This window comes from Pipra filicauda, unplaced genomic scaffold (assembly GCF_003945595.2).
Source record: "Pipra filicauda isolate LSUMZ 115617 unplaced genomic scaffold, ASM394559v2 scaffold35_size7292922_pilon, whole genome shotgun sequence".
Taxonomy (NCBI): Eukaryota; Metazoa; Chordata; class Aves; order Passeriformes; family Pipridae; genus Pipra; species Pipra filicauda.
Window position 1 is genome coordinate 1,614,336 of NW_024104487.1, and position 27,886 is coordinate 1,642,221.

The window sequence follows — 27,886 nt, forward strand, 5'->3', positions numbered from 1 at the left end:
GCGGTGTGTGTTCCGCTCCAGGGCACCATGGGGTTCATCTTCTCGAAGGCCATGAACGACAGCCTGAAAGGGCAGCAGGAGTTTATGCGGCTGCAGGTAACAGAGAGGCCGGCGGCGGTGCGGGGGAAGGTCAGGAAGGTCACCGCGGCTCGCTGCCTGCGCAGAGCCGGGCTTGCAGCTTCGCCGGCTGAGCTTTGTTCTCCTGCCAGGGTTCAGGGTGCTCCAGTTCCGGTGTGGTTACCTAATGCAGCAGGTTCAGGTCTGTAAAACCCTGTTCTCTGGATCCAACAACTTCCTCAGCAGTCTCTGTTAACAAATTGTAGAAGTGGAAACTATCCTTATGGTAACCACATCCTAAAAACACAGTTTTGGAAACCTACTTTGAAAAGTACACTTACACTGAAATTGTGCTTACGCTGAAGCACAGCTGGGCTACTCAGTTTTAAGCAACATGTAGATGTTAAAGTGAATCAGTAACAGTGTGGTTACTAAAACATAGATACTATACTCTTAAAATACATGTTTCAACTCTTCCACTATGAAAAAAAATCTTTCAGACAGCTCTTTCTTTAGGTTCAGTTGGCTAACGGGAGCTATTTGTTGTTCTAGAAGCCTCACACTAAATGGAGCATAGGGGATGTTTTATTCCCTGTCATAAAATAATAAAATATCAGCAGAGAAGAAGGAAGACCAATTGGACTAAGGTTCAGAAAGTTGCACTGACTAGTCATAGCTTTCTGATTAGTTCACAGGTATCTTGTGATTTGTAACTTATTTGTAACATTTATATAGTAAATGCTGGAATGCAATCTGAAGGATTTAGCTCGAATTTGTCCCTTTGGTGATGGATGAACTTCCAATTTATTAAATTGCCGCTAGATGTCATATTCTAGTTTTCAAAGCAGCATGCAGATGGTAGGTTTTGTAGGATCACGTGTAAAGTGAACTCTGGAGGTGAGCCTGGAAATGTCTAAGAAGAAGAAAGATAGCATAAGGAAAGATTATATAATAAAATACTGGATAGCTCTTCACTGTTTAAAGAAAAGCAATGTTTTGCAAGGTTTGTAGACATCATTTGCTGGGTTATATGTTTCTCAGATGCAACCACAAATTTGTGGACAAGCCTTTTTATTTTTTCCCCCATGCACAGAAGTGCTCCTCCCGTCCCCAGAGTTTTTGGAAATGCAGATGACAGGAAGGTTTTCAATTTGACAAATTGATAATGAACTTAAAGCAATCTGCTTCTCTGTTGTGCAGAAAGGAAGACAGAGCTGAGGAAACAGGCTAGCATTTGTAGGCTACTGCAGACTTTGAATGGCAGCCTTTAGCTTGATGCCAGATGCCTAATAGCTCTAGTTCTAACCCAGATGCTCAGGCATTTATAAAAAATAAACTTTGAGGGCAGTAACAGAAAAGCCCTTTCACAATTGCATATAAAATTTTTGCAAGTTGCTTTGTTGTATTTCTTCTTTTTGACAATAGTACATTTCTTTCTAACACTACAAACACCTGATCATATCTTATTCCTACTGTATTAGCAGAAATACCTGCCATGTTAGAAACCCCCCATCTTTTAAAAGTGCATAATGTGCCCAGTTATGTCAGGTGTAAAAGATGCAGTGCGGGCAAGGGCATGACTAAATTTTAATCTGCACTGTGCCATGACCTTCTACCTTTTGCTTCTTATCACTGTAACACTACATATAGAGTATAAAATGTTAGTTTAGTATTTTTTATATTATTTGAAGACAACTTACTTGTATTATGCACTAATCAAACTTCAGCTGGTCTCAGCACAATAAGGTCTTTAGCAAGCATCACAGTGTGTGAAGTCAGTTTCCTATTAAGAAAACACCCTGTTGGTCAAGGAACGTCACCGTCTAGAAATATTTTTTAAAAAGTTATATTTAAAGAGTTCTAATCCATACTGAGGAAAGAATAATTAACCACAAACATACCTGCATTCCTAGTTGCCAGCTTCAAATATGTAGCTTTTTTCAGGTTACCTTTTACATCTTAAAATGGTTTTCTTAGTAAACAGTTATTGAAATAGCTTTCTCAAGGTGTACATTTGGATTGTTTAAAAAAATGGCAAGGAATAAAAGTCTAACCAGAATAGAAAGTACAGAACACAGCACATCAACAAAAGAACTACATGAAATTTCTGCATTTGTGTTAAGAGCACCCACAGAGCTCATGAAATAAACTAGAGCTTGTTTAGAGGGGACAGGTCTTTTCACCTTGTCTGTTATTCACCACATATCCTGCTTTTCTAGGGAAGGAGCAAAATTTCACACTTCCTATTATCCACTCAGGAATTCAAACACTGTCATTTTAGATGTTAGGATTCAGTTACAGAATTTAAAACTATATAGAGATAGATACAGATATATATGACTTCTGAGTGTCCTTTCAGAGTGCCTATGATTAAAATGTTGAAGGAATAGGTTACAATTGCTACTCCAAAGCCAATTCATGTGGGTCAAGAAGTCATCAAGATTGTTTCTCCTAGAATGCCTTCCCTACTAACAATGGTATGACACTGCTGAGGAATAGACTGGTAAGTCTTTGGGTTGACCTGGAACAAAACACAGCAGGTGTTGGTCACCTGTGAAGGCTTCTCCTGCTCTTTTTAGATGAGGAGGAGTCATAAAATTACTATAAAGTGCTTGGAACATGATTTTTGTGCTATCCATTTCCATGACAGAATACTTTTTTTTTTTAAGTAAAAAAAAATAGGTGTATGCTCTCCTCTGAATAGAGAGAAGATACAGAGCTGTTTAGTGACTGACTTATGCCCTGTGGAGGATTGTAGGTTGGAAAGAGACTATTGCAAAAATAGGAAGGCAATATCATGACAGAAGTTGATAAAGACCTCCAAATCCCAAACCTTGGTGCATGCTAAAGCTCAGTCACTTTAGAGTCACTCTGGTGTGTGTGCTGGACAGCCAAACCAGATTGACTACTTCAGAATAAGAAAATGTTAAAAGAGGTTTTAAAGTTGTGTGCATATTTTTTTTTCTTTACAGCTTTCTTAAGATAACTCTGAAAAGAAGAGATTGTGGCCTTGTAAATTGTACCTTAATGCATTTTTGGAAGAGTAATAAAAACTCAACTGTTTGCCTTGATGTTGAAGGACTTGCCAATTGTTTGTATTGTCTTGGTATGGCTCCAGAATGAAATACCAGTCTGTGTCAAGTGGAGACTGTTTATGGTAGAAGTTTGTTGAGGCTTCATTTTTATCATGAGCCTGCTCCTTAAAGTGTAGCTTGCAAATTCTTTCCAAACACTTAATATATCAGATCTACAGCTGAAGCCTACTATATGGCCTTGCTAAGCACTTTTAGTGCAGCTGAATGGGTTAGAGGAGGTCTCTGCTCCAGGTCACACACAGCAGTTATAGCTTCTCTAGTGCAAAGTTAGTAAGTTTTGCTTTATGTATTCTTAGAATCTGCAATCGGATATGTCTGTCGCGTATTGGCCTCATAAGCCACCAGCGTGCCTGTAACAAATGTGGATAGAGCCTTCCCAAATCTTCGTTCGCGAAGCCTAGCCATGATTCCTAGAATCAAATTCCGAACATGCCCCTCTTCCTCCTTCTTCCCCCCCACTTTATGTACTGAGCATGATGTCATATGGTCTGGAATATCCCTTTGGTCAGTGTGGGTTACCTGTCCCAGCTGTGTCTTCTCCCAGCCTCCCATGCACCCCCAACTTCCTCGCCAGTGTGGCAGTATGAAAAGCAGAAAAGGCCTTGGCTCTGTGCAAGCACTGCTCAGCAATAACAGAAACATCTCTATATTATTAACTTGGTGTTCAGCATGAATTCAAACACAGCCCCATTCCAGCCACTGTGAAGAAAGTTAACTCTACCCCAGCCAAAACCAGCACACATTTAAAATCTATCATAACTGTTTCCTGTTATATCTTTACCTGAAAGGTGTTTTTCATTGGAACTCCACAAATAATGGGTGATACACTGAATCCTTGAATGACTAACCTTTTTACTCTTTCATATATTAGCTTGCAACATCATTAATAATGAGATCTGAATCGATGACTAGTTTATAGTTCTTTTTTTTTTTCTAACATGAGATGACCAAAATTGGAAGGCAGTATCTGACTGATTTGTTTGTGGTATTTTTACATATAACATTCATACTTAAGGGATTAAGTCCTTCTCTTGATGTTGTCTAGCTATTGAAGTTTTCTCCTAGATATATTTCTGGGAAAACTGTAAAAAAAAAAAAAAAAACACCAAAAAAAACAGTTAGAAGGGAGAGAAACACTGATATTGGTCAGAGATGGAAAAGTGTGTTGTATAGCGGCCTGGCTAGTGAAATGAAGTAAATGGGGCAAGTCAGCTCAAAAAAGTGACAATGGTGCATCCAGAGACTAAGCCACATGGAAAAGATCAATTCCTAGCTTTATTGAATTGCTAAATGTGATACCAAACAAGTTCTAAACAATTAACTTCTTTCTCCAATAGTTTAGAGCATAAGGAATTCTCTAAGCTATTACAGAGAATTTTACTCTGCTTTTGAAAAAAGCGCCCCAAAACCCAGAAAATCATAAAATTAAAACCCTTTGTGTTTTCTCCAAAAAAACATTCTGCCATCCTAAAAAAAAATTGTTCCTACTACAGCAGCACAGTAGGAGCCTTTTGCTGTTGTAGCAGACGTTAAGTAAACAAGTCTAGACCTGGTCCTTGCAAAAGCTTTTATGAGACAATGTGCTGGGAGTTTCTGCAGTGGTGATGGTTCTGGAGGCAAGAGGCCTGTATGTGCTCAGACATACATGTATACAGCCTGAGAAACCAGCAAGAAAAGAAGAGCTGTTTCTAGTCACGAAACTGCAACGTCATGGGAATGACAGATGTGGTAGGACAGCTCATGCAACTGGAAATCTATAATGGAGAGATACAAGCTCTTCAGGAAAGACAGGTAGGAAAGAAAAGGAGTAGGGATACATATGATGTTAAGGTGTAGCTTGTGGGTTAAAGTCAAAGAAGAAGCCACAAAACATGACACTGTGGTGGGAATATGCTGCAGATCACTGATTGGAGTGACAGAGTATATGAAGCCTTTAAACAACTGCAGAAAGCCTCTGGATTACTGACTGATTCTCATGAGACCGTAGGCTCCCTAACATCTGCTGGAAGTGCCATAAATAGGATATAAGCAATTGAGTATATTTCTGCAAAATGTCAGCAATAACTGTTTGACACAGGTAGGTACTAGGTGGGCCATCCAGGGTCATGCACAGCAGAATTTGTTACTTAAAAATAGGGAAGAACTCATTTGGGGATGTAATATCAAAGGCAGACTTGGTTATAGCAAGATCAGTTGCAGGTGCTGAACACTGGGAGAGCAGATTTTGTCTTATTGAGAGAACTGGAGGCAGGTCTGGAGGATAAAGTAGTTTAGGAAAGCTGACATGATCTAAGTGTCAGCTGAGTGTCCCTGGCAACAACACAGGCTGGGAGTTGACAACTGGGGAGCAATTCTGTAGAGCTGAAGGGGACACTGGAAGACAGCAACCAGAGGGTAAGTCAGCACTGTGCCCTGATGGAAGAGAAAGTCAGAAGGACCAACGTAGGTTTTATAAGCAGTAGTGAACCCAGTAGGTTGGCAAAAATTACTGTTGTCTTCTGCTCAGTGCTTTGTTAAATGCATTTAAATACTGCGTCCAGGTTTCCCCCCCTTCTCCTCCCGCAGTGCAAGAAAAATGTAGATGAAAAAGAGCACCTTTGCAGCAGACCATCAAGATGCTCAAGGACTGGAGCACTTCTTGAAAGGAGGCCAAGTGAACTGTACTTACTTAGTCTGGAGAAGGATGCCTTCTGGGGTGCAGGATCCAATAGCAGCCCCCCAGCAACTGTGAGTAGGTTATCAAGAAAGCAGAGCCAGGGTGTTCACAGTGGTGGATTGCAGGAAGCCAAGAGGTAATGGGTATACATTGAAGCAGGATAGGGGAAGCAATTCAGCCTGAATGTAGGGAGGAGCCTTTTCCCCTGCAAGGATGATCCAGCAGTGGAGCAGAGGCCCAGTGGAGCCTCTATCTTTGAAGGTTTTCAAGACCTGATAGGATAAAGCCCTCAGCAGCCTGGTCTGATCACATAGCTGACCCTGTTCTGAACAGGAGCTGCTGAGGTTCAACCCCAGTTATTTTATGATGCTCTGACCCCCATGGAAGCAGACACAGCCCACTGTATTTTGTAGATCCTATGAGGTAGTATTTCCTCACATCTGTTTCTTCACAGACTAGGGATTATGAAGAGTTACTTCTTGATGTCTGCACTCCTGCTGAGCACCACACACGCAGCAGTGTCTGTTGAAACAAGGTGTGACCTGGTCTAACTTTTAACTGACAGTGGCCAGATAGACTTTAGGTATGTGTGAGTGATAATGGTGCAGAAGTAACATCACAAGGAAGGGAACTGATAATTAAAGCCTCAGTGTGCCCTGCATGTCGGATTGCAAAACCAAAGCAAAAATCTTGTATGTGGGAATAATTTACCTGAAAAGAATTGTGCAATCTCCTGTATATTTTGAAAGTTTTCATAGAATCATAGAATCAGCTGGGTTGGAAGGGACCTTCGAGGTCATCAAGTCCAACCCTTGATCCACTACCGCTGTGGTTACTAGACCATGGCACTAAGTGCCACATCCAGTCTCATCTTAAAAACCTCCAGGGACGGACAATCCACCACCTCCCTGGGCAGCCCATTCCAATATCTGATTACCCTCTCTGAAAAGAATTTCTTCCCAATATCCAACCTAAACCTCCCCTGGTACAGCTTAAGACCATGCCCTCTTGTCCTACTGCTGGTTGCCTGGGAGAAGAGACCAACCCCCACCTGACTACAACCTCCTTTCAGGGAGTTGTAGAGAGTGAGGAGCCTCCTCTTCTCCAGGCTGAACAACCCCAGCTCCCTCAGCCTCTCCTCATAGGACTTGTGCTCCAGTCCCTTCCCCAGCCTCCTTGCTCTTCTCTGGACCTGCTCCAGCACCTCAATATCCTTCCTGAACTGAGGGGCCCAGAACTGGACACAGTACTCGAGGTGTGGCCTCACCAGCACTGAGTACAGGGGAAGAATCACTTCCCTGGTCCTGCTGGCCACACTGTTCCTGATCCAGGCCAGGATGCCATTGGCCTTCTTGGCCACCTGGGCACACTGCTGGCTCATGGTTCAGCTTCCTAGGAGCTTCCAAACTCCCAGGTCCCTTTCTGCCTGGCTGCTCTCCAGCCACCCTGTCCCCAGCCTGTAGGGCTGCCTGGGGTTGTTGTGGCCAAAGGGCAGGACCCAGCACCTGGCCTTGTTGAACCTCATCCTGTTGGAATCAGCCCAACTCTCCAACCTATCCAGGTCCCTCTGCAGAGCCCTCCTGCTTTCTAGCTGATCGACACTCCCTCCCAGCTTAGTGTCATCTGCAAATTTGCTGATGATGGACTCAATCCCCTCATCTAAATCATCAGTAAAGATATTAAACAGAACTGGGCCCAACACTGATCCCTGGGGGACACCACTAGTGAGCAGCTGCCAACTGGATGCAGCCCCGTTCACCACCGCTCTCTGGGCCCGGCCCTCCAGCCAGTTCCTGACCCAGCACAGAGTGCCTCTGTCCAAGCCGTGGGCTGCAGCTTTTTCAGGAGAATGCTGTGGGAGACGGTGTCAAAGGCTTTGCTGAAGTCCAGGTAGACCACATCCACAGCCTTCCCCTCAATGACCAGGTGGGTCACCTGATCATAAAAGGAGATCAGGTTGATCAGACAGGACCTGCCCTCCTAAACCTGTGCTGGCTGGGTCTGATCCCTTGTCCATCCTGTAGGTATTCTGTGATTGGACTTAGGACCTCGCCAGGCACTGAGGTCAGGCTGATGGGCCTGTAGTTTCCGGGGTCCTCCTTCTGGCCCTTTTTGTGGATTGGTGTGACATTCGCCAACTTCCAATCATCTGGGACCTCCCCACTGAGCCAGGACTGTTGGTAAATGATGGAGAGCAGCTTGGCAAGCTCTTCTGCCAGCTCCCTCATCACCCTAGGATGGATCCCATCTGGTCCCATAGACTTGTGGGGATCCAAGCAGCTCAGTAGGTCACTAACTGTTTCCTTCTGGATTACAGGGGAGCTGTTCAGATTCTTTTCTCTTTCTACAAGCTCCAGAAGCCAGCTGTCCTCAGGACAACCTGTCTTACTGTTGAAAACTGGGACAAAGAAGGTGTTAAATACCTCAGCCTTTTCCTCATCTTTGATAACTATATTCCCGCCCATGTCCAGTAAAGAGTGGAGATTTTCCTTGCCCCTCCTTTTGCTATTGATGTATCTGTAGAAGGACTTTTTGTTATATATATATATAACTTTTGAAATATATATTGCTGTATTCACAGTTTCTCCTACACTGCTTAGCATTATTGTATCCAGCACTAGCACATACATAAGTCATGCAAAATTAGCAATTTTGATAAAAAACTATAACCACTATTTAAGCAAAACTAGTTGCAAAAGTCTTGCTTTAAGATTAGAGCAGGTTGGCTCTGCCAGACTTTCTGGGTCAGATCAGACTGAAAAAGTGGAAGACTAGAGGACTGAAATTCTTGAAAAATGTAAGTTTTACAAACAAGTTGTACAGGAGGAGTTAAAAATCACTGAAAATACTGGAAAGAAAAGAGACTAGTTAGTGCTTAGGGCATATCAGTGTTTTCTGTGGGTAACAAGATTGTTGTTTTGGAATAGCAGTTCAGAGTGATTTCAGGGGGGTTTTTTTTAGACTTTTGGGTTGATTTTTCTTTTTCCCCAGCAAGAGGATTCCTTATCAGACAAAAGGATAATCTTCTCAGTAGGAAAGCATAATTGCTTTCAGGAGTCATAGATATTCCTTCAAATTAATCTTTGGTGGGAGTTACTTAACCTTTGAGAAAATAAACAGGCTAGGAAAATAATATAGTTCTGACAGATCTTGTATTTACCAATCATAAAAATGTTTTATTCTAACCTGTATGCAATATGAATGTCTGGATAGTTTCATTCCCATTCTGTTGCCATCCTACTCTCTTCCTATTTTATTATGTCAGACTCTAAAGTGCATTCTTCTCCCCAGGTAATGTTGGATAGCAGATCCAATATCAGGAAAAAGCCATACATCTGCTTTCATAGTAGTTAGTCTTTGAGAGTTTATAGACTTGTCCCCTGTATGCTCCCTGTGTGGACATGGAAAAGGTTCTATACTCCTTGGTAAGAAGAAAAGTCAAGATCAAGTAAAGCTGAAAAAGTAAGGGGCTCTTTTTCTATTTTGGACAATGCAGTGCAAGTACTTTTTTTTTTCCTTGAAAACTTGCCAACTTTTCCTTGTTTTTGAAATATTTTCCTTCTTTTTGGGTCCTAAACATGATCTAGGTTTATTTTGAGCCATGAGAAAACTACATTATCCTATTCCAGTGAGGGCCAGATACTGGTGTGAAAGATCCTCTGCAGCTCTGTACCTAAATGGATACTTTTATGCTTTCTTTCTCTTTTTTTTTTTTTTCCCCTAAGTGGTCTTTTTTTTTTTTTTCCTTGCTTTGTTTAAACAGCTAATTTGGACAGTGGTGCAAATTAATAAGGGAAATACAAACTAGAGGCATTTTTCCCTAATTAGTAAAAATTGTTGAGTAATTGGGCAGATAGTATAAACCATAGCTAGGGAAACTCAGTGCAATAATGCATAGTCTGCCTTTTCAGAGATGAAAAATAAAATAGCAGTTTCTTCTGTAAGAAAAATTCTTTTGACACAACACAGAAATGCCAGAAACATATTTGGCTCTAGCAGAAAAAATATCTTATTTAGTTCATTCAAATTATAAATCACAAGATTTCTACTTCTGAACATGACTTTCAAGTGTTCTGCGCTTTTATCTGTTCTCCAGCTCTTGCCTATGGAGAAATGTGTGCATTTTACACTGTATGTAGAAGCTATGAGACAGGCATTCACAAAGCAGCAGTTGAATATTTTCCATATCCACAAATGGCTCTAAAGCTCTCAGTTTCATAACAAAATGCTTTGAAATGTTATTTCGTCATATATGTTAATGTATAAATATTAATTTCATGTGACTGTAATTTGATGTTACAAAAGATGTGTAACAAAAGTATCAGTATCTAGAAAAAACTATCAAAAACTTACTGAAAATATGGATAAATACAACTTAATATCATATATTTTCTTTCCTTTACATTGTCGGTTCTTGGTTAGAGGCAAACCATAGCATGATTGTATTCCTTTCCTGCCAGGATTGTTTTGCCTTAAGCGTTTTGTATTGAATGGTAATAAATGGAGGTAACAAGGCAGTTTTCTCTTCATGTTCAACAATTTGTCCTTAAATCTGAAATGAAAGTATAGAAGTATCCTGTAGCATGCTTATTAATTGACCATATCCTATGACCAAATTATATTGGGATTTCTTTCTGAATTAAAGAAATAATAACAGTAAAAAAATAAAGTGAGACCTATCATAAGTGATGGAAAAGGACTATAACATTTCAATTTATATTCAGACACTCACGTGTTTTTTTAAAGAAAATCTGTCCGTAATTCAGTGAAATGTTGTTTTTGTAAAATGTTATATTAGAGGCTTGGTTTAATATTCTGAATGTCTTGGTGAATTGGATAATGCCTGAAGTAAAAGGCAACGGTGCATAATAGGTATATCTGGCCTTGCACCTCATAAGCTTATCATTTGTTCTTGCTGGGGACTTAGTATCTTACACTTGTCCCAACCCTTTATCTTAGGATGCTTTTTGAGTAATGAGCTAAAATTAGGAATGGAAAAGAGAGTATAAGAAAGCATTAGTAAGGGCAGGGGAAGATGACCTCTTTTTTTTTGAAGATGATTATATTTACAAATACAATTTTGGAATTCTGTTGTTTTTTCTTATTAAATTCAGTTAACTCATTACTCAGTCAAAATAGTACTGATTGTTTATCAGTTGATCTTAAAATGAAGTGGTGTTTGAAAGGCATATGTGTGCTGTGTTTTGACTCTTGGCAGGAAGAATGGCTAATGTTAATATGCCAAGGAGTTTCTGAACAAGTAAACTTTTTTCATGGTTTTTCACTTTCATTGACAAAAAAAGAAAGTACTGACACAGTCTTCCGCATAGACTGATTTCTATAGAGTCCTTCCTGTGCCTGAGGAAAATTTTGTGTGATGACATTTTCTCCATTTACAGATTTGTCACCTTATCTTTTTTAGTAAAAGATCAACCACCTCCATGACAATACCTGAAAAATTTAATTTTTCTTAATGTCTCAGACACTGAGTCATTTTCTGCAGGGTTTTGTAAGTCCCTAACCTTTTCCTCTCTAAAGTTTTCACTGAGATATAGTCAAAAGGATTTTTTTAAAAGTTCTATTGAAATGAAAACAATTGTTCCCTTTTTTTCTCGTGAAGTAAAATGTAAGCAAGCTTTGCCTTTCCTGACTACTACCATCTTTTTCCCTGTGGGGAGGGAAACAGCTAGATTTGTTTTCTATAGACAAGATACTAGTAGCGCTTATGACATCTCTAATGCATTTGTTTTGAAGCATTACAAAAATTGTTTTGTCCCTTAGGTGATCTGGGCTTAATTCGGGAAATAAATGCTCTCTGGTGACAATTCTATATCTTTATTAGTTTCTGTGCATCAAATGGAACAGGACAAGATGAATGCTATCTGTACTGAGGAAGATTAGAACCATCTATCCTGCAGGAAAAAAACCAGTTTGGTTGGTATTAGCTGAGAAACTGTATACTCTGCCTGATCACTGTAAAGAAATAAATACTGTGGTTTACAAAGAACAGCTTTTAATAGCTATTTCTAACATGCAATGACTACCAGCAGAAGATGCAAAACAGACTGGGTGCTGCCCTAGTAGTGAGACAAATATTAATTCAATTTGTGCAATTGTAGCAGTCCTTTTGCTGGAGAGTATCTGTGACTAGTACATACGGTTGTGAATGCAACTTGCAACTTTGGTCTTGTTTGGAGGTGCACCCTCAGCTTACCCTGACATGTTTGGTCTCAGTTTGTTGGGGGAATTTAATTGACTGCAAAGAGAAAACATCTTCTGAATCTCATAGCATTACTCCTGTAACACTATGAATTTTTTATAATTCCTTCCTCCTTAGCAGAGCAAACCTACCATTTCAGTCTTCTGTGGAATCCATTGAAGTGAAATTTGGCCTTTTACTTGTTTTCTATGAAATACTGTTTCCTGAATGCTAAGTTTAAAAAAAAAATAAAAAGGGGGGGAAGGGGGAAAGCTCTGTGTTGAGTAGAACTCATAAATGCCCAGGAGGTACAATGGATATGTCAAGAAAACTTAACTTATTTTAGTTCCGTAATAAAAATGGTGTAAAGAGAGACGCAATAATTTTGCAAGTCAGAATCTGAAACAGAGAGGAAGAAATATTGTATTTGCAGATTTTATTGATATTATGACAGCTTTTCACTCCACAGTATAATTTTACAGTTATTTCTTGTGTGTTTAATTTTTTATATAGTGGTAGAAGTCCTTTTTTGTTTGTTTGTTTTTCAGAAAACCCCAGGCTTTTGAGGCATATGAGGCATACAAGGAACATACATAGAGGCATTAGTGGGGGATAGAAATAACAAGTTGAATAGTTCTTATTCCATTATTCATGGCTAGGCTTCGAGAACGAAGATTTGGGAAGGCTCTATCCACATTTGCTACAGGCACGCTGGTGGCTTATGAGGCCAATACGTGACAGACACATTCGATTGCAAAAGGCACAGCAGAAAGACTCCTTAGATGGTGTATTCTGCAAGACACGGTTCTTTCTGCGTTGTCTTTTTCCCTCGAGAGTGATCCTGTGTGTGTTCTCGAAGGAGACAGCTGCGTTATAGATGGTGTGTCTCCAGGCCTCCTGATTGGAGGCCAGAGTAGACCAGTTATGGTGATCAATATGGCCAAGGCTGAGATGTTGTTTCAGGGAGTCCTTGTATCTTTTCTTCGGGGCTCCTCTCATGCGGCAGCCACTGGCAAGTTCACCATAAAGCAGGATCTTAGGGAGGCGGTGGTCCTTCATCCTGGAGACGTGCCCTGCCCATCGCAGCTGTGTTCTCATCAACATGGCCTCAATACTTGTGACAGCTGCTTGCTCTAGAACAGATGTATTGGTCACATAATCTGGGTGTTTAGGATTGTACGGAGGCAGAGTTGATGGAAGCGTTCTAGGAGACGCAGGTGGTGGCGGTAGATGACCCATGATTCGGAACCATACAAGAGAGTAGACAGCACAATGGCTCTGTAAACACTGATCTTGGTGCTTTTCTTTAAGTGTTTATTACGCCATACTCTTTTGTGGAGTTTTCCAAAAGCACTGTATGCCTTTGCTAACCTGTTGTCTATCTCTCCGTCGATCTTACCATCTGAGGAGATGAGGCTACCGAGGTAATTAAACTGTTGGGCTGATTTGAGCTCTGATTGGCCAATGGTGATGTGGGGATGATGGGGGACTTCCTGAGGTGCAGGTTGATGGAGGACCTCTGTCTTCTTTAAGCTGACTTCCAGTCCAAAGAGTTCAGCAGCATCTGCAAAGTCAGATTTCAAAATTACTTGACATTGTAATGTTAACTCTTTGTCTTACACTTCTTGATCTATTTTACTATTTCTACCACATGGATACCTGTTTTTTACGTAACTGGCTGTCCAGTGATTTTGGTTTGTCTTTATAGAGCTTGTATAAAACTCTTGAGAATTCTGAACACTGTTAATAGTACCTTAAAACTTTGCTTACTCTTATAGGTAACTTTATTAAATGCAGGGGATGGACACCCTTCTTCACTCTGCTGCATGTCCATTGCTTAAAGGCTATACAGCAGAATCACAGGAATGCTTGGTTACTGCCAAGAAATGTTACTTTCATGCTTTTGTCTATTGGATCAAATCTCTCCTCTTCACACCTCAAAATGGCACATGGATTTTGATAGGTGCTTTTGATACTATTTTCTTTTCATATGGCATGTAATTCCATTAAGTTATTGACAACAACAGGAATATAAAGGGTATGATGCTGATAAACATGAAGGTCACAGGTTCGATCCCCATATAGGCCATTCATTGAGGAGCTGGACTTCATCTTTGTGATCCCTTCCAACTCAGAATATTCTGTGATTCTGTGTGACTTTTTCAGTACAGTTTACATTCTGACTTGTAGCTAATACTGTGAGACTCTTTTTATGATAGCACTATGTTTGTAAATAATTTTCAATCTATCTTTGCAGGGAAGGTTTAAAAAATTAGTTTTCTGTTTAAGGAGTGTATTTTCTTGCAGTGCTAATAATTTTAATTGCTCTGTGTACTTGATGGGAAAAATATTTGCAAACAAGCTTTGCAAACCAGCTTAAAGCATTTAGGTCTTATTTATTTTAACCATTTGATCTAGAGGCCCATTTCCTGACACATCTATGTGCATACTGGTCATAGAACCAAGCAGACACCACATAATTATTACAGGTTATCATCTCTGAATTGCAATATGGTGGCTTACAATGGAGGTGCAAACATAGGTATCACTGTTCTGTTTTCCATTTGTTTTTACCAACCAACCATTTGCAACACCTTCTGGTTTTGCCCATTGATTAGGAAGGATGACACCCAGGATAGGTCACATAAGCCTTTAATCTCTTGTCTGACTGTGAAATGCCAGGTGCATTGCTGCTGCAAGGGGTTTGTGCAGTTATGTAACTCTACTACCTGCACACCAACTTTCATGTGTTTTGTAAGTGATTTGCAGATTTTTGTATGTGTGATTTTCACATTTTTTGAAAACTTAAGCCATATTTTTCATTGCAGCTCTGAGCGCTGAGAAGTTAGTAGTTGTTTAAAGAACACTTTCAGAATCTCTAACCACTGAAAAACTGTAAGTGAAAATAACCTTGTATTATGCGCCCTATAACAGATGTGTTAGCCTGTGACAAAACTAGAGACTCTTTTAACATGAACGTAACGGTATTCCAACAGTTTCTTCAAGTTTCACTTTTCCTAGGTTTAGATACCGAGTTTCAGACCTTAAGCAGTGATGGTGTACAGCTGATCATTTCTTATAAGGTAGATAATTCCTTTCCTGTCTGAATATCTGTTTTCCAGGCTGTCATGAAATACCATTCTCTATATAAGTTACTGGCATGACTGATCTCAAGGTAAGGTTTGTCCTACCCACTGTTTTTAACAGGTTGGGGGAAAGAGCATTTCTCCCAGGAGAGCCATTAAATATATAGGGTTGCAAATTGAAAAGGACTGGTTACTATGTCTTTGTCCCCCTAGATACGTCTCAACTTGTACAAAATACACCAAAAAAATTCTGTTTAATACACGGGGACAATGAAGAAAAGAGCATTTTGCACTGGCTCTACTTTCCATTTCTGTTGAGCCTTTTTACATCACCTTGCATCTCATTTAGGGGTACAAAACCAAAGTAGCATTTCCACCTACAGCATCTGAACATGAAATAGAAAGGCAGAAGAAAGAGAGAAAAAAAGCTAAGAGTCTAAAGTATGACAAATTTCCAGTCTGTCTACCAGAGATGTGGTGTGTAGTCCAGAGAGGACTGGATTTTTTTTTTCAAGTTGTCAAAGTTGATTAAATTATTTCAGATGAGAATTTTCTCCCACTGGATTTTAATCAATGAAATGATGGTATAAATGCTCTTTTATGTGGTTTGACATCATCGTGGCAGTCTGAAGAATAGAAATGATAAGGATGGTTACCACTGACTAGTTTATTAGCATTATCAGTTTCACAGTAACTGACCTTTTCCCTCTCCGCCTCACTTCTCTTCATCTGTCATGATTCATTTTGTAACATTGATTTCCTTTTACTGTATGAGTTTGTATGTGACAGACTTCAAATCCCAGTTTTCTCAGCCTTACAGTGTCTCACACAGTGTTGAGAAACTACTAGCTGTATTTAAAGAAAAATGGGAAAGTTATTTCTAATTGAGTCCTCCTGAGAGTGTTATAAAATATAAAATGTTACTTACTACTAATAATCATTTTGAAATACTAAACTTAAATTTTAAAATTATGCAATCAATATTTTTTACCAATTTATAAGTTGCTGTCACTTAAAAAATCTGTTTGTTATGGAATTGTTATGGAATTGAACTCCCAGAATTCTACGTAAATTCTTTTTTTATATTATTATATCAACTGTGTCTCTAAAACATGGTCTGATTGTTATAGGATACGATTTCTTAACGGTAATAGAAAAGCATGCTTGGATGTGTAGCCATGCATTCACATCGGAGTTTCAGTTCTCTTGTGCTATGCACAGCAACTTGGGTAGGAAAGCTACAGCATCTCTTCCTCCTATGGTAAATCTGCACTTCAGACCCTTTATCTATAGTTTTTATACAAGCATAGTGATGTAAATCATCCCTACTGAAGTTTTTATGGCTGTATAGATGGGAGATTTATGTATTTAAAATGAAATAGAATTTATTCCCTAAGACACGGCACTTGGATGGTGAACTGTTTTTCATATGTATGATGTGCGCCTCTGGCTTGTTTCCTCCATTAATCAGCTTTTCCTGTCAGTAAGATTATTCTAAATAAATTATAGCACACCTCTGCTAAGTCCGAATAATATACTTTTTTTTGCCTTATTACCTATAAAGTTCTACATGTGACGTTATGGTTTGCAATTAAAATTAATACTTTTTAATTCTTACTTCTGCTCTGCCAAAATGGGAAAAGAAGTAATCTTAAACATCATTGTAAAGTAAGTCCTAAGGAAGTAAGACTTGGCCTTTATCATAAAATCTGCATGTTAATAGATCAAAAGTCTTTCACTATCCCAGTGTGACTGGCATTTTCAATAGGACACATGTGGAGGAAAATAAAACACAATTACTAAGAAATTAACAGCTGAAAATGGGATATTGATTTGAACTGCAGTCAAACATGATTTAGTTTTCTTTCATCTAATTTAAAATCAGCTTTTGTGGTGGACTCCTGAGTCTTTCCTTAGATATGTTTTCAAATCCTAATTTCCTTAAGGTTACTGTAATCTTAATGCAATAGTTTTGCCTTAAGATCTACTGATAGTTGTTTGCCAGTGTAAGGTCAGCATATCAGGGTATCTTGATTATTCAAAACTATCCAAGCTCAAGATGCTTCATTTAAGATTGGCATGTTAAATGAATAAGCACAAGGATATTGTGCCTGAATTTTTTAAATTTTTGAAAGACCGAGATACAGAGGAGTTGCCTGAGTGCCCATGTAGGTGCTTAATTTTGACACTTAGAGCATCCAGATTTCATCTAAATGCATATACACTTTTAGGGTAATTGCTCATAAACCTATTTAGGTGATCAGACGTCAGGTCTGGATGCAGCTAAAGCAGTCTTTGATGGCACAGGGTAGGCAGTTGCCCTGCCTTTTGTCTCCTCTGTCAGAGTATGCCAGAGGGGTGTTTCCTGCTGTGCAGCACCATGACTACAGTGCTCCCTGAAAAGAGCTCAGGTTTCTCCAAACTAGTTTTCCTGCAGTTATTCCAGTAAGTTTAAATTGCCTGATGAAGAAGTATGTAACAGGACAACTTTGGCCATAACTGTTGCTCAGTTTTCCCTTTCCCTTAAGGAGAGCTTGAAATGCAGTGAAGTCAGTGTGGAATTGCCTTGGAACACTAAGATTAAGCCTCTTGGTTATGCAGAGTCCTGTTGCAATCCTAACAGCTACAGCACTATAGTCCTTTGTTTTGCAAGGTGAAACTATGCCAAGTGACAAAACTGATCTTGGAAATGGAAAACATGAATGAAGATTTTTTCAGAATAAAGGAGGATAGAACAAAGGGAATTTCTGGCCTTTGAGAGAGGTAATCCTGGGTTTGACATAGTATTGCATAGACTCAGAGAGATTTTGGAGCATGTTTGTGTATTGTTTCTGGATTTTCTCAATATAACTTATGAGTAAATAAAAATTGGTTTAAAAACAAACCTCTGCATCAGTATTATAGATTACTTAGCATCCCCAAACACATCCCAGGGCTTTCTTGATACTACATTGTAAGTTTATGGACAAAATAGATCTTGTAAACTCTTCATTGTAGCATCATGAAACTTCAGTAATAGCAAGAATTAAATTATTCTTTCAACTAAATGTCACTAGATCTACTTTTTACTGCCTTCTGTGCATCAGTACTCCACCACAGTAGCTGCTGTCTTTAATATACAAAACAAGTTGTTTTCATTTATACTAGGTGTTTATATAAACTACTTGTAGATATACGTGAAAGTACACTTGGTCTTCTGAAATTTGATATGACAGTCTCTACAGAAAGGTGTTTGTTAGACTTTAGTGTTTGTTTTACTTTAGTGTCTGTGACTTATCTTTTTCTTTCAGCACTTGGGTTTTAAAGAGCTGTCCAAGTATAACATTTTTAAGGGGCTTTTTGGTTTGTTTTTTTTTTTGTTTTGTTTCTGGTTTGTTTGGTTTGTGTGTGTGTGTGTCTTGTTTTTAGAGAAGTCATATTAGGATCCTTTTGTTTACTCTTAAGTTTAAACTTACAGCCTTCTTTTTATGCCATACTTACATTTTTCTAAGCCCTGTGCATATAAAACTGTCTGTTTTTCTTCTTCTCCATTGTTTTCTTTCAGCAAGAGCCATATTTCATCAGCATACCCTTGTCCCACTTCCTTACCATGTGCTTCTTCAAATTGAAGCTTATTTTGCATCTTGGAAGCCTAGGCTTCTTATCTGTCCTGACAGGCAAACAAAGGATCCCTTAATACTTTTCACAAATGTGCAAACTACACCTATAATCACACTGAAGAGGAAAATAGAGTCATTAAATTGATATTACATGTCATTATTTTATCTTATCATGTCAGCCCTCAGCAATTTACCAGGCTTAGGATATTGGGAAACAAAAATGAGCAGTGTGCTTGTTTATTTTAGAATTTCCAAGTATCTCGTAGGTGACAAAATAAAATCTAATTATTTTGATATTTTATTAAGTGTCCTGTTAGCCATTATATAATTACTTCTTATGAAAAAAAAAGACCGTCTGAAAATTATGGCTATCAGGAAGATAAAGCCAGTTGATATTTTTTTTGCGAGAACAATGTGAGTCTTGAGGAAAGAGAAACAGATGAAACAGTACTGTGAGTCTACAGTGAATGTTGTTTTTCCTACTGTGTACAATTATATGTAATTAGATATGTCCTTTTTTCATTATGCTGTCTCAAAAATTAATTCTACCTATCTAGGTACTGAATGAACTGGTAAATAAGATAGCAAGACCAACATGGTCTGAAGAAATAATTAGTAACAATTTAACAGGTATTGTTCTGTTTGGGCTAAATCAATAGTAATGGAGATGAATAAATGGGTGGAAACCTTAAGTAATTACAAATCCTTTAAATTATTCTTGAATTAGAAAGCAGGAAAAAAGAACATATTTAATTACTTTTACAGATTCATTAGAAGAGAATTTTCTGAACTTGTTCTTTGTTCTTTCTTCCCTAGAATACACTTTTTTAGGCAGCTGGTCTTCTGTTTCCTGTACCTTGTTGGACTTTTCATGCAACTTGCTAAGCTAGGCTAGACATAGCAATCCAGATACTCTGTTTTTTTTCCCCAAAAGATGAATTATAAATATTACTGTGAAGAAGAGATTTCTTATTGTGTTAACTAACTTCTCTACTCTGGTTTAAGACTGTTTATTTTTGTCACAGTTCTTGTTTTTGCATCACTCTAAGAAGGAAATACTACTGTTCTTTTTGGTGTTCTGTACAGTCAAGAGGAACTTTTAAGAAATTCTGAATTTACCTTTACTTAGTGGAAATGTATTGGTGTGTTTAGATGGGGCATGTAATGGGAAAAAAATAGAATAATCCGCTTTTTTATTCTTGTGCATCGTAGAAAGTTCTCTTTTTTATTCTGGTGTACCATAGAAAGTTCTGTTTTAATGTGTGAATATACTGTCTAGATTGTACTTTTTCCATTACTGTTTTTAGTTCTAGTTACAGAAGTATTTTCTCATGGACTGCTGATATGTATTCCAGTATCTTTAAAAGATCTGGAATCTTCACAATGTTTTTTCTATATCTGTAAACTGTGGTGTTGCAGAAGAGTTATTATGCCTTATGGTGCATCTTGAGGAAGAGAAATCCTCAAAGAGCAAAGAGCTGTCAAGAATGACTGAAGTTACTATCACCTAAATTAAAGTTCATTAGAATGAATTGGAAAGCAACTAGATGGTACAGTATGGATCACCATAAGGTCAGAGAACCTTAAACTAGGGAGTACTGCTGAGACTTGTGGAGGTCTCAAAACATCAGACTGGTATTTTGCTTTTTTTTTTTAACTTTGAGAAGCAGCATTAGAGAGATTCTGCATTAAAGCATTTGCTAATTGATTTCTTGGTATAAACTATGCTGAGTTGTTACTGAAGAAGACCACTTGCAATCAAAAACAATGAATGACTGCCATATCAGTTAGTGTTTTGGATTTATAGGTGAGAGATTGACTCAGTCTTTAAAATAAATAGATGACAACTTTATTTAACCTCTCTCTCGTCTTTAGCTGGAAAGGCAACTGGTGCTGCAGAACCTGATGAGAGAGAGACAAGCAGCCATGCAGATTGCTTCGACACGGGAATTTCTCAAATATTTTGGGACGTTTTTTGGACTTTCTGCTGTAGTTTTAACAGCTGGGTAAGAAGTTTATTTCCTAACGGAAAATATAAATATATTACATGTGTATTTCTATATTGCTGGATTTTCCTTTTGCATTACAACAAGTAGTTATTTTTATCCAGTAATTGCTCAGAAGTTGATCACATGACAAAGGGACTCTGAATTCTGTCTGCTTCTGGATGTGTTGTGGTTATGTCTGTACTGAAGACTTATTTAAAAGCAGAGACATGTGAGCTGACAATAAAATAATACATCTGAAGCAGCAAAAGTTCAGTGAAAAGTAAAAGTTGTGTGTGGAAGAGGAGAGATTTTTTTAAAGCCAAGCTATTTTCTTGTCTGTACTGTGATTTAATGTACTATTAATGAGCAACAAATTTTGTATTTATGTTTTTTAATGCAGTGAACCAGTGGACGTATTCTGAAGTCTGCTTACTTAAATTTGAATCAACTGACCCAAGGAAAAAAAACCCACATGGCTAGTAAAGCTGTATTGCATAGGGAAGAACGTGCCTTACCTTACCTTTGTTTGGTAACATTTTGCTTGTGATGTAACATGATTAGAGGGAATGTAGGAAATATTTATGGTTTTGTGTACATAGTACAGATTAAATGCACCTTATGCATTATGCATTCTCTTTGACTCAGATGCATTTGGAACTGAGCACAGTTATCTACACTGTTACATATTACATGTGGCTGGGTATATGCATGTGCACATGCAAGCCACATGAGTTAGATAATCCCATTTTTGTTAGGTATATTCAAAACTCACTTTAAGCATTTTTTTAAATATCCTTGGGTTGAGCAAGAAGGCAACCAGAAGACAAATGCTTCTGAGGAAATTAAGACTTGTTCTTTGATTAGAGATTGTAGGAGGATACCAAAGTCCTAGACAGTCAAGGTAAACCTATATTAACAGTGCTGATATGTTGAATATCCTAAATAATATTTTTTTTTTATTTTATTTTAAACACAGAGCAATGAAAAAGAAGAACCCAGCATTTTTAATGCCAATAGTTCCATTAGGCTTTGTATTTGCCTATAATTGTGATATGGGCTATGGGACACTGTTGCAAAGGGTCAAAGGTATGTAAGTGTGTCTTGTTCACACATAGAACCAAGCTTCAGATAACCTGCTAAGTGTTTTTAAAATGACTGGGAGAAAACTTGTAATAGATTTTTTTTTTGACAAAACTTATCTCTCATTTTTTCTCTTCTCTGTTAAAATCAGATATTTTCCCAGTAAAGAGTATTCACTCTACTTTTACAGCCTTTCCCTTCAGTTAAGACTGTTTTCTCCTCTTGTTTCAAAAAATTTGAACCCTAAGGCTATAAATACAGCTGAAGTAAGCATTGCATAATTGCGAGAAATGACAGACCTAGTGATTTCCTTCTGTATTCCACTCTGATGCTGCTGTTTTGGCAGGGGTTAAGGATTATAAGAATAGATAAAGGGATACAGACAGGAATCATGTCCTTACACTGTAATGACCAAACACATCAGCTGATCATCTTTTTGCAATGTCCTGCCAAGGTTAAGAAAGGTGAGTCCCAGAAAGTGGGATCTTGCCTCGTAGTTGCCACTGATTTAGTTACTCTGATTCCTAGTGAAGCAGACATGCTCAGTGAGTGTTCATTGTAAGTGAAGACAGTACTGGCCCATGGTTTGTCACCTTCACAAATCATTTTAGTTACCTTGATTTTCTTATCTGTTACTGGCACAAGTATACTAAAACAAAATAAAAATCCGTTTCAGCTCTTGGTCTTTAGCCTTCAGATCTAACAGCTAGGTTTCCTAACTCTGTATGCCTCATTGAAAATAATGGTCAGTTAATTCGACAAAATCTGTGGTAGTTCCTTCTTCATACAGGTGCAAATATATTTAGGTGAGACAGGAATGTATATCTGTGAACATTTCCTCAACCTCACTAAATAAATTTCTTTGGATTTTAATATGAAGAGGCAGCTAAGCACAGGGAGGAAACATTGGTTGGCTCTTGGAAATCAGTGTTGAAAAGGAGAGTAGCACACACAGTGCAGAAGGAGCACTTGGAATTTAGGATTTGTATGTAATGTGTTTACAATGCACCATGTGGTCCTATATAGGTTGAAGAGGGGCAATGTGGTATCCTGTTGCTTTCCAAATAGGAAAAGTCATCTTCATCACTTCAGATCCATTAGGGGAACTTCAGCAGTATGCAAGGCTTGTGAAAAGGTTTTGGAGAAAAACTATGGAGCCAAATGGAGAATAAGCTAAAATTAAGTATGCCAAACTTATTATATCTTTTCCAGGAAGATTTTTTTTTTTTTCAAAAGAACTATGGTAGATCTACTATAAACTCATGAAAGCATTTGGTGTGGTATCACGTGAAGATTAAGTTATGTGAAGGACATGGAAATTAGTAGACAGGTAAGCATGGGAGTAAAGAGAAGATGTCAAAAGTTTGTGTTTAAAAAGGAAGGTTAGGCTTTAGCAGGGTTACTAACAATATTCCTCAAGATTTGGTCTGGATCTGCTTTTGGTTTGTATTTTAAATTATGAGTATATTATACTAATTAAATGTATGGGTGACAAACTTGATTAGTTTCATCAACAGAGATGAAATAAACTGTAGTACAAGAAGAACTGAGTGGCCTGAAGAAATGAGACAATAAAATAGGATTCCATTTGATAAGGTCAACAAGAAGCTAGAAACTAATAGGGATTTCTACCATCAGTGCTTACCAGCTGGAAATGAAAGAAAAGAAAATTATTAAAAAACTTGAATGCATTAAAAGATCACAGAATGAGTATAAACCAGTAGTGTTATGAAATTGAGAGTTGAGCAAAGTCTAGAAACATCACGTGAGGTTTCCTAGTATCACAGCATGGTTGAGGTTGGAAGGGACCTCTGGAGGTTATCTGGTCCGACCCCCATGCTCAAGGAGGATCATCTACATCCAGTTGCCCAGGAAAATGTCCAGAAGGCTTTTAATACCTCCAGGGATGGATATTCCACAACCTTAGTACAAATAGAGCACAGATGAAATGGTATTGGTGCAGGAAAACACCTTCTGTGGAAATTTACATGTAATTTGGACCACTTCCATAAAAAGAATCTGAAATTATACTGAAGAGCTGAAATTATTATGGAATGCCAAGCTACCTTGCAAGAGAAAACAAAGTGATTGGTTTATTTAGCCTTGTAAAGAGACATGAGAGATTTGGATCTACAGGTCCTACTTACAAGATAGAATAAAAGAAAGTAAGAGAAGGAAATGAAACTAATTACCAATATCAATAGTAGAATAAAAGGAAGTGGACTAGCCTAAATGAATCTGGTTTGGAAATCAGGAGTTCATTTATACTTTAAGATTAAAATTATGTAGTTGAAGAGAAGGTTTTATGACAGAATTGACCTGCAACCATAATCCTTGCTTTGAATACTCAGCTGATCGCTTTGTCCACTCCTGTACCTTCTAAACCACTTCTCTGCTTGTCCATCTGTTCTCTTTGTGTATGCCATGCTTCATCCTTCTGGTGTAATAATGAATGTATTCTCTCTATTGTTCCTCCTTTAACTGGTGTCTTTCCCCCACGGTATGCCTGTCTTCAGCCTCAACCAATTCCCTGTCCTAAGCTAATCTGCAGGTTTTTTTGTGCTGCACAGTGAACTTTGTATTTGAACCACCTTGATCACACAGGTCTATATCTACTGTCCTTCATCCTTTGGAATCATTTTACACCCCTGGAAGGTTTCTTTGTTTCTCTTTTACCAGGCATTTTGTCTCTGATATTCCTTACAGTTTATTTTTTCTTCTGTCTTTAGCCTACGTGTCCAAACATTATCTCATGACTCGAGTATTCTTCCACGGTGAAATCAAAGGGGTATTTTTTCCTGCTTTACAGCTTGGGCTAATTAAAGCCCAAAACCTGAGGACATAGGGGGAAACACTTGTTTTGAGTTCTCCTAGTGCTGTTGAAAAGCCCAAAGTGTGCCACAGTCATATATCAGAATCTTTGGGGGATGGCAGGGTTACAGAACAGCCCCTAGATGCACTATCTTTTCTGATGTCTGAGGACACAACAGAATCAGTCATGGACCTGCTATCTGTGTTCTTGGCCTTGCTGTTTTGTTTTTCCTCCCAGTCCAGGCACAAACTGCTTGTGTTTTTCAGACAAATGATTAGAGGAGGGGAGAGATTATATAGCCAGCCTCCAACCAAACAGAACTTCACTAAGCAGTGGAACTCTAGCTACCTTTTCCAAGATTTAGGTAGCTCTGTCCTCATATCCTGAGCCATGTGAGAAGGATGGTGGCTGGGCAATGTGCTCTAGTGGATGTGAGTGGCAGGCATAGAGCTATGCCTATCTACATCTCTCTGTCACCTAAGGTCTCTTGCTGTTTCATAATCAGATGCTATATGCAACTGACTGACGTTGCGTTATTACAAGTTACTGGGAGTGGTAACCGGTGTTGGATATTACTGATGTGCAGAGGTCCCAGGCACTGCAGTACTATTGAAACTGCAGTTGGAAGATTTTGGCATTCAGACCTGTTTTGAAGAATGGCCACAATCTTGACTGCATTGCAATATTCAGTCAGGCTTATTGAATATAAATACAATTTCAAATCACTGCTGCAAGGATCATCAAAGCAAGGAGTTAAGCCATAGGTAAACAAGATCATTGGCATTGTACCAAATGGGCATCAGTCAAAACAAATATATTCTTTGCCTAATCTTCATAATTTCTTACATACAATAAGATCACCACAACTTATATGTGATGTTCTGTCTGTGTCTTTGTTTTTTGGATTCTCTGTCCTAGATGTTTTCATTCCAGCCTTACTGAGAGCATTCTGCACCCTACAACTTTTCCCTACTATGTTGTTAAGACTGCATGTTTAGGTAACTGTCTTGGCAAATCTTTTTGTGAGCAATGTGCTTTGACCAATGCTTCTGCAAGTCCTGTGCTGCCCACTTTCTGGCTTTACCCTGACATCTTTTAGCCGAGGCCTGAGACAAGAAGAGAAGTTGTGCCCAAATATGGCATACCTACAATACTGTACAGATTTACTTGTTAAAGCTTATGTATGCCTTTATGTACGTCTGTCTCAGACTCCTAATTATCCCACCTGTCCACAATTCCTTAGAGACAACCTTACTGTTATATCGACATCAGTTTGTTTTGTAAAATTGTTTGTAAAATATATAGCTGTGATCTGCTATGTTGTTATTCTGGTCCAAACAAGAATAGCTAAATCAGTTTCTTAATTTTTTTTCCTTCCTTTGCTTTCTCACTGTAAGATTGACAAAATTTACTCAGCTTTTTTGGTTTTGTTTGTTTTGGTTTTTTTAAGGTGAAGCAGAGAACATACTTGACACACAGAGTACTTTGTTAGAATTGCCAAAAGGACCTGTCACTTTTGAAGATCTGGAGAAAATCAGATCTCAGGCGAAATTCTTCAGAGAAAAATAAGAAGATGTTAAAGTTTCATTAAAGTTGTATATCTGAAATGTGATTATAATACTGGATTTGGACATAAATTAATAATGAAAAATTTGAGAAAATTATGAGCTTTTATACAATCAAAATTTAATTCATTTTTTAAATCAGTACTTTCTAGAGCAATGGTTTTCATATTATATGTATCTCTTCAACATATCCATTGTTGCTGTAGTATATTTTTCTTGTTTATAATGAAATATTGAATTTCCATTGTCTGTTCAGAGTCTGAAAATAACTTTCACCTGTAGTAAAAATGTCTGGTACTGACTAAACTCAGTATCATCAATAAAGATAAGTTAATTGGTAGTTATAAATTTTTATAAATATGGTCATAATTTTCAAATACATTTCAAGATGCACAGCTCAATTTGAAGTCAGGAACATTCAATTTCTTTGAAAAATATGACACTTTTTATTAGCTGTTCTTTAGGCAGTAAACTCACCATCTCTGCTTCAAATTCTGGAATAAACAGCTTTTATCAGAAGCAGGTTCAGAAGTAAACACGTCACTTGCTAACTGTGTGTTTTAGGGGAAACTGTGTTAAAAGTATGAGCAGAGATAGTTTCTCAAAAAGAGAAAACAAATTATGTAGTTATTTCCTGAATCTTTTTCATGCTTGTTTGACATTTTGAAACTCAGGATAATTTGTTTACATGAAATCAGAGTTTCACTGCTAAGACGAATATTAACTTAGGCTAACAGCAAGCAAAATTATTAATGTGTGGTTTTGTAATGAGTAGATCCAAGTGGCCTTACAAGTACTGAAAAACTGAGGGATTTTTTGCATGCCTTTACTTTAGCATGGTATATACTAAGAATATAGTTTTAGTATATTTTAATGTTCTGATATCACACTTGGAAAAAATGCATCTTTCTGTATTACAAATCTTGTTTAAAACCAGATGATTTTGTGTCTTGGATGGAAATTCTTCTAGCATTAGTCTAATTGTGGAATGAAAAACAAATGCTCAAAAATTAGGCCTGAGTCTGTACTGACAAATTATTGACTTAAAGTCCAGCTAGACATAATGCCCCAAGTATGATTTTGAAGACTACCTGACTAAAATTAGAATATTTTTACAATAAGACAGGTAAATATATAATGAACAAAAAGCTTCTCAATGTAGAAGTTAATTGCACAGTTTGTGTGGCTGTGTAAGTTTGATTTCTGAAAGTGCATTCACTTCTGCATTCAGTCACTTCTGTAATGGATTCTGTCATTTGCATGTTAACAACATACAATCTGTAACATTTCAAATGTGATGTATTTTAATATGCAGTGGAATAAAATGGGTTATAATGGCTTGTTTGGTTATAATAGCTTGGTCTACACTTCAGCTGTTCAAGATTTAAGGCAGTGGTATTGTCTAGGAAGGTGTGCCTCAACTCAGCCTGTGGTGCTACACATGTTCTGTGAGCTCACAAAACACAGCTCAAGACTACTTCACATTTTTGCCTGTCTCATAATCCCTCACCAATTGCTGCTGTATTATGTGCTACTCATAGAACATAAGCACTCTAGTTATTTGTTTTGCTTTGAATAATAGATCATCTGCTGTGTTTCCTCCAAGTTCTGAAGTCCACCAGCTTTAATTTTGAAGATCTGTTTCATTTTGATCTCTGTCATCTATTGATACTCTTTCTTCCAAGAAAGTAAAACAGTTAAACCATCTTGTTTTGGTATTTGTATGTCTCTGTCTGTGCCTTTTAACTC

At 38.0% G+C, this 27,886-nt stretch overlaps 1 protein-coding gene across 3 annotated transcripts; it reads left to right on the forward strand.

Annotated features, from left to right (window-relative positions):
* Window positions 1–27,843, forward strand: PLGRKT (plasminogen receptor with a C-terminal lysine). Of its 3 annotated transcripts, XR_005564772.1 has the most exons (5): window positions 1–96; window positions 20,568–20,698; window positions 21,657–21,766; window positions 22,973–23,090; window positions 26,023–26,079. XR_005564772.1 is itself a non-coding variant. In XM_027709748.2 (4 exons), exons 1-4 carry the CDS (start codon window positions 28–30, stop codon window positions 26,139–26,141), a joined length of 429 nt encoding a protein of 142 aa, XP_027565549.1. In that variant the 5' UTR covers window positions 1–27; the 3' UTR covers window positions 26,142–27,843. The 3 variants fall into 3 exon arrangements, 2 of the variants coding, with proteins under 2 accessions (XP_027565549.1, XP_039240487.1); XM_027709748.2 differs by lacking the exon at window positions 22,973–23,090 and having other exon boundaries at window positions 26,023–27,843; XM_039384553.1 differs by lacking the exons at window positions 1–96; window positions 22,973–23,090 and adding an exon at window positions 15,119–15,182 and having other exon boundaries at window positions 26,023–27,843.
* Window positions 27,844–27,886: the final 43 nt, after the last annotated feature.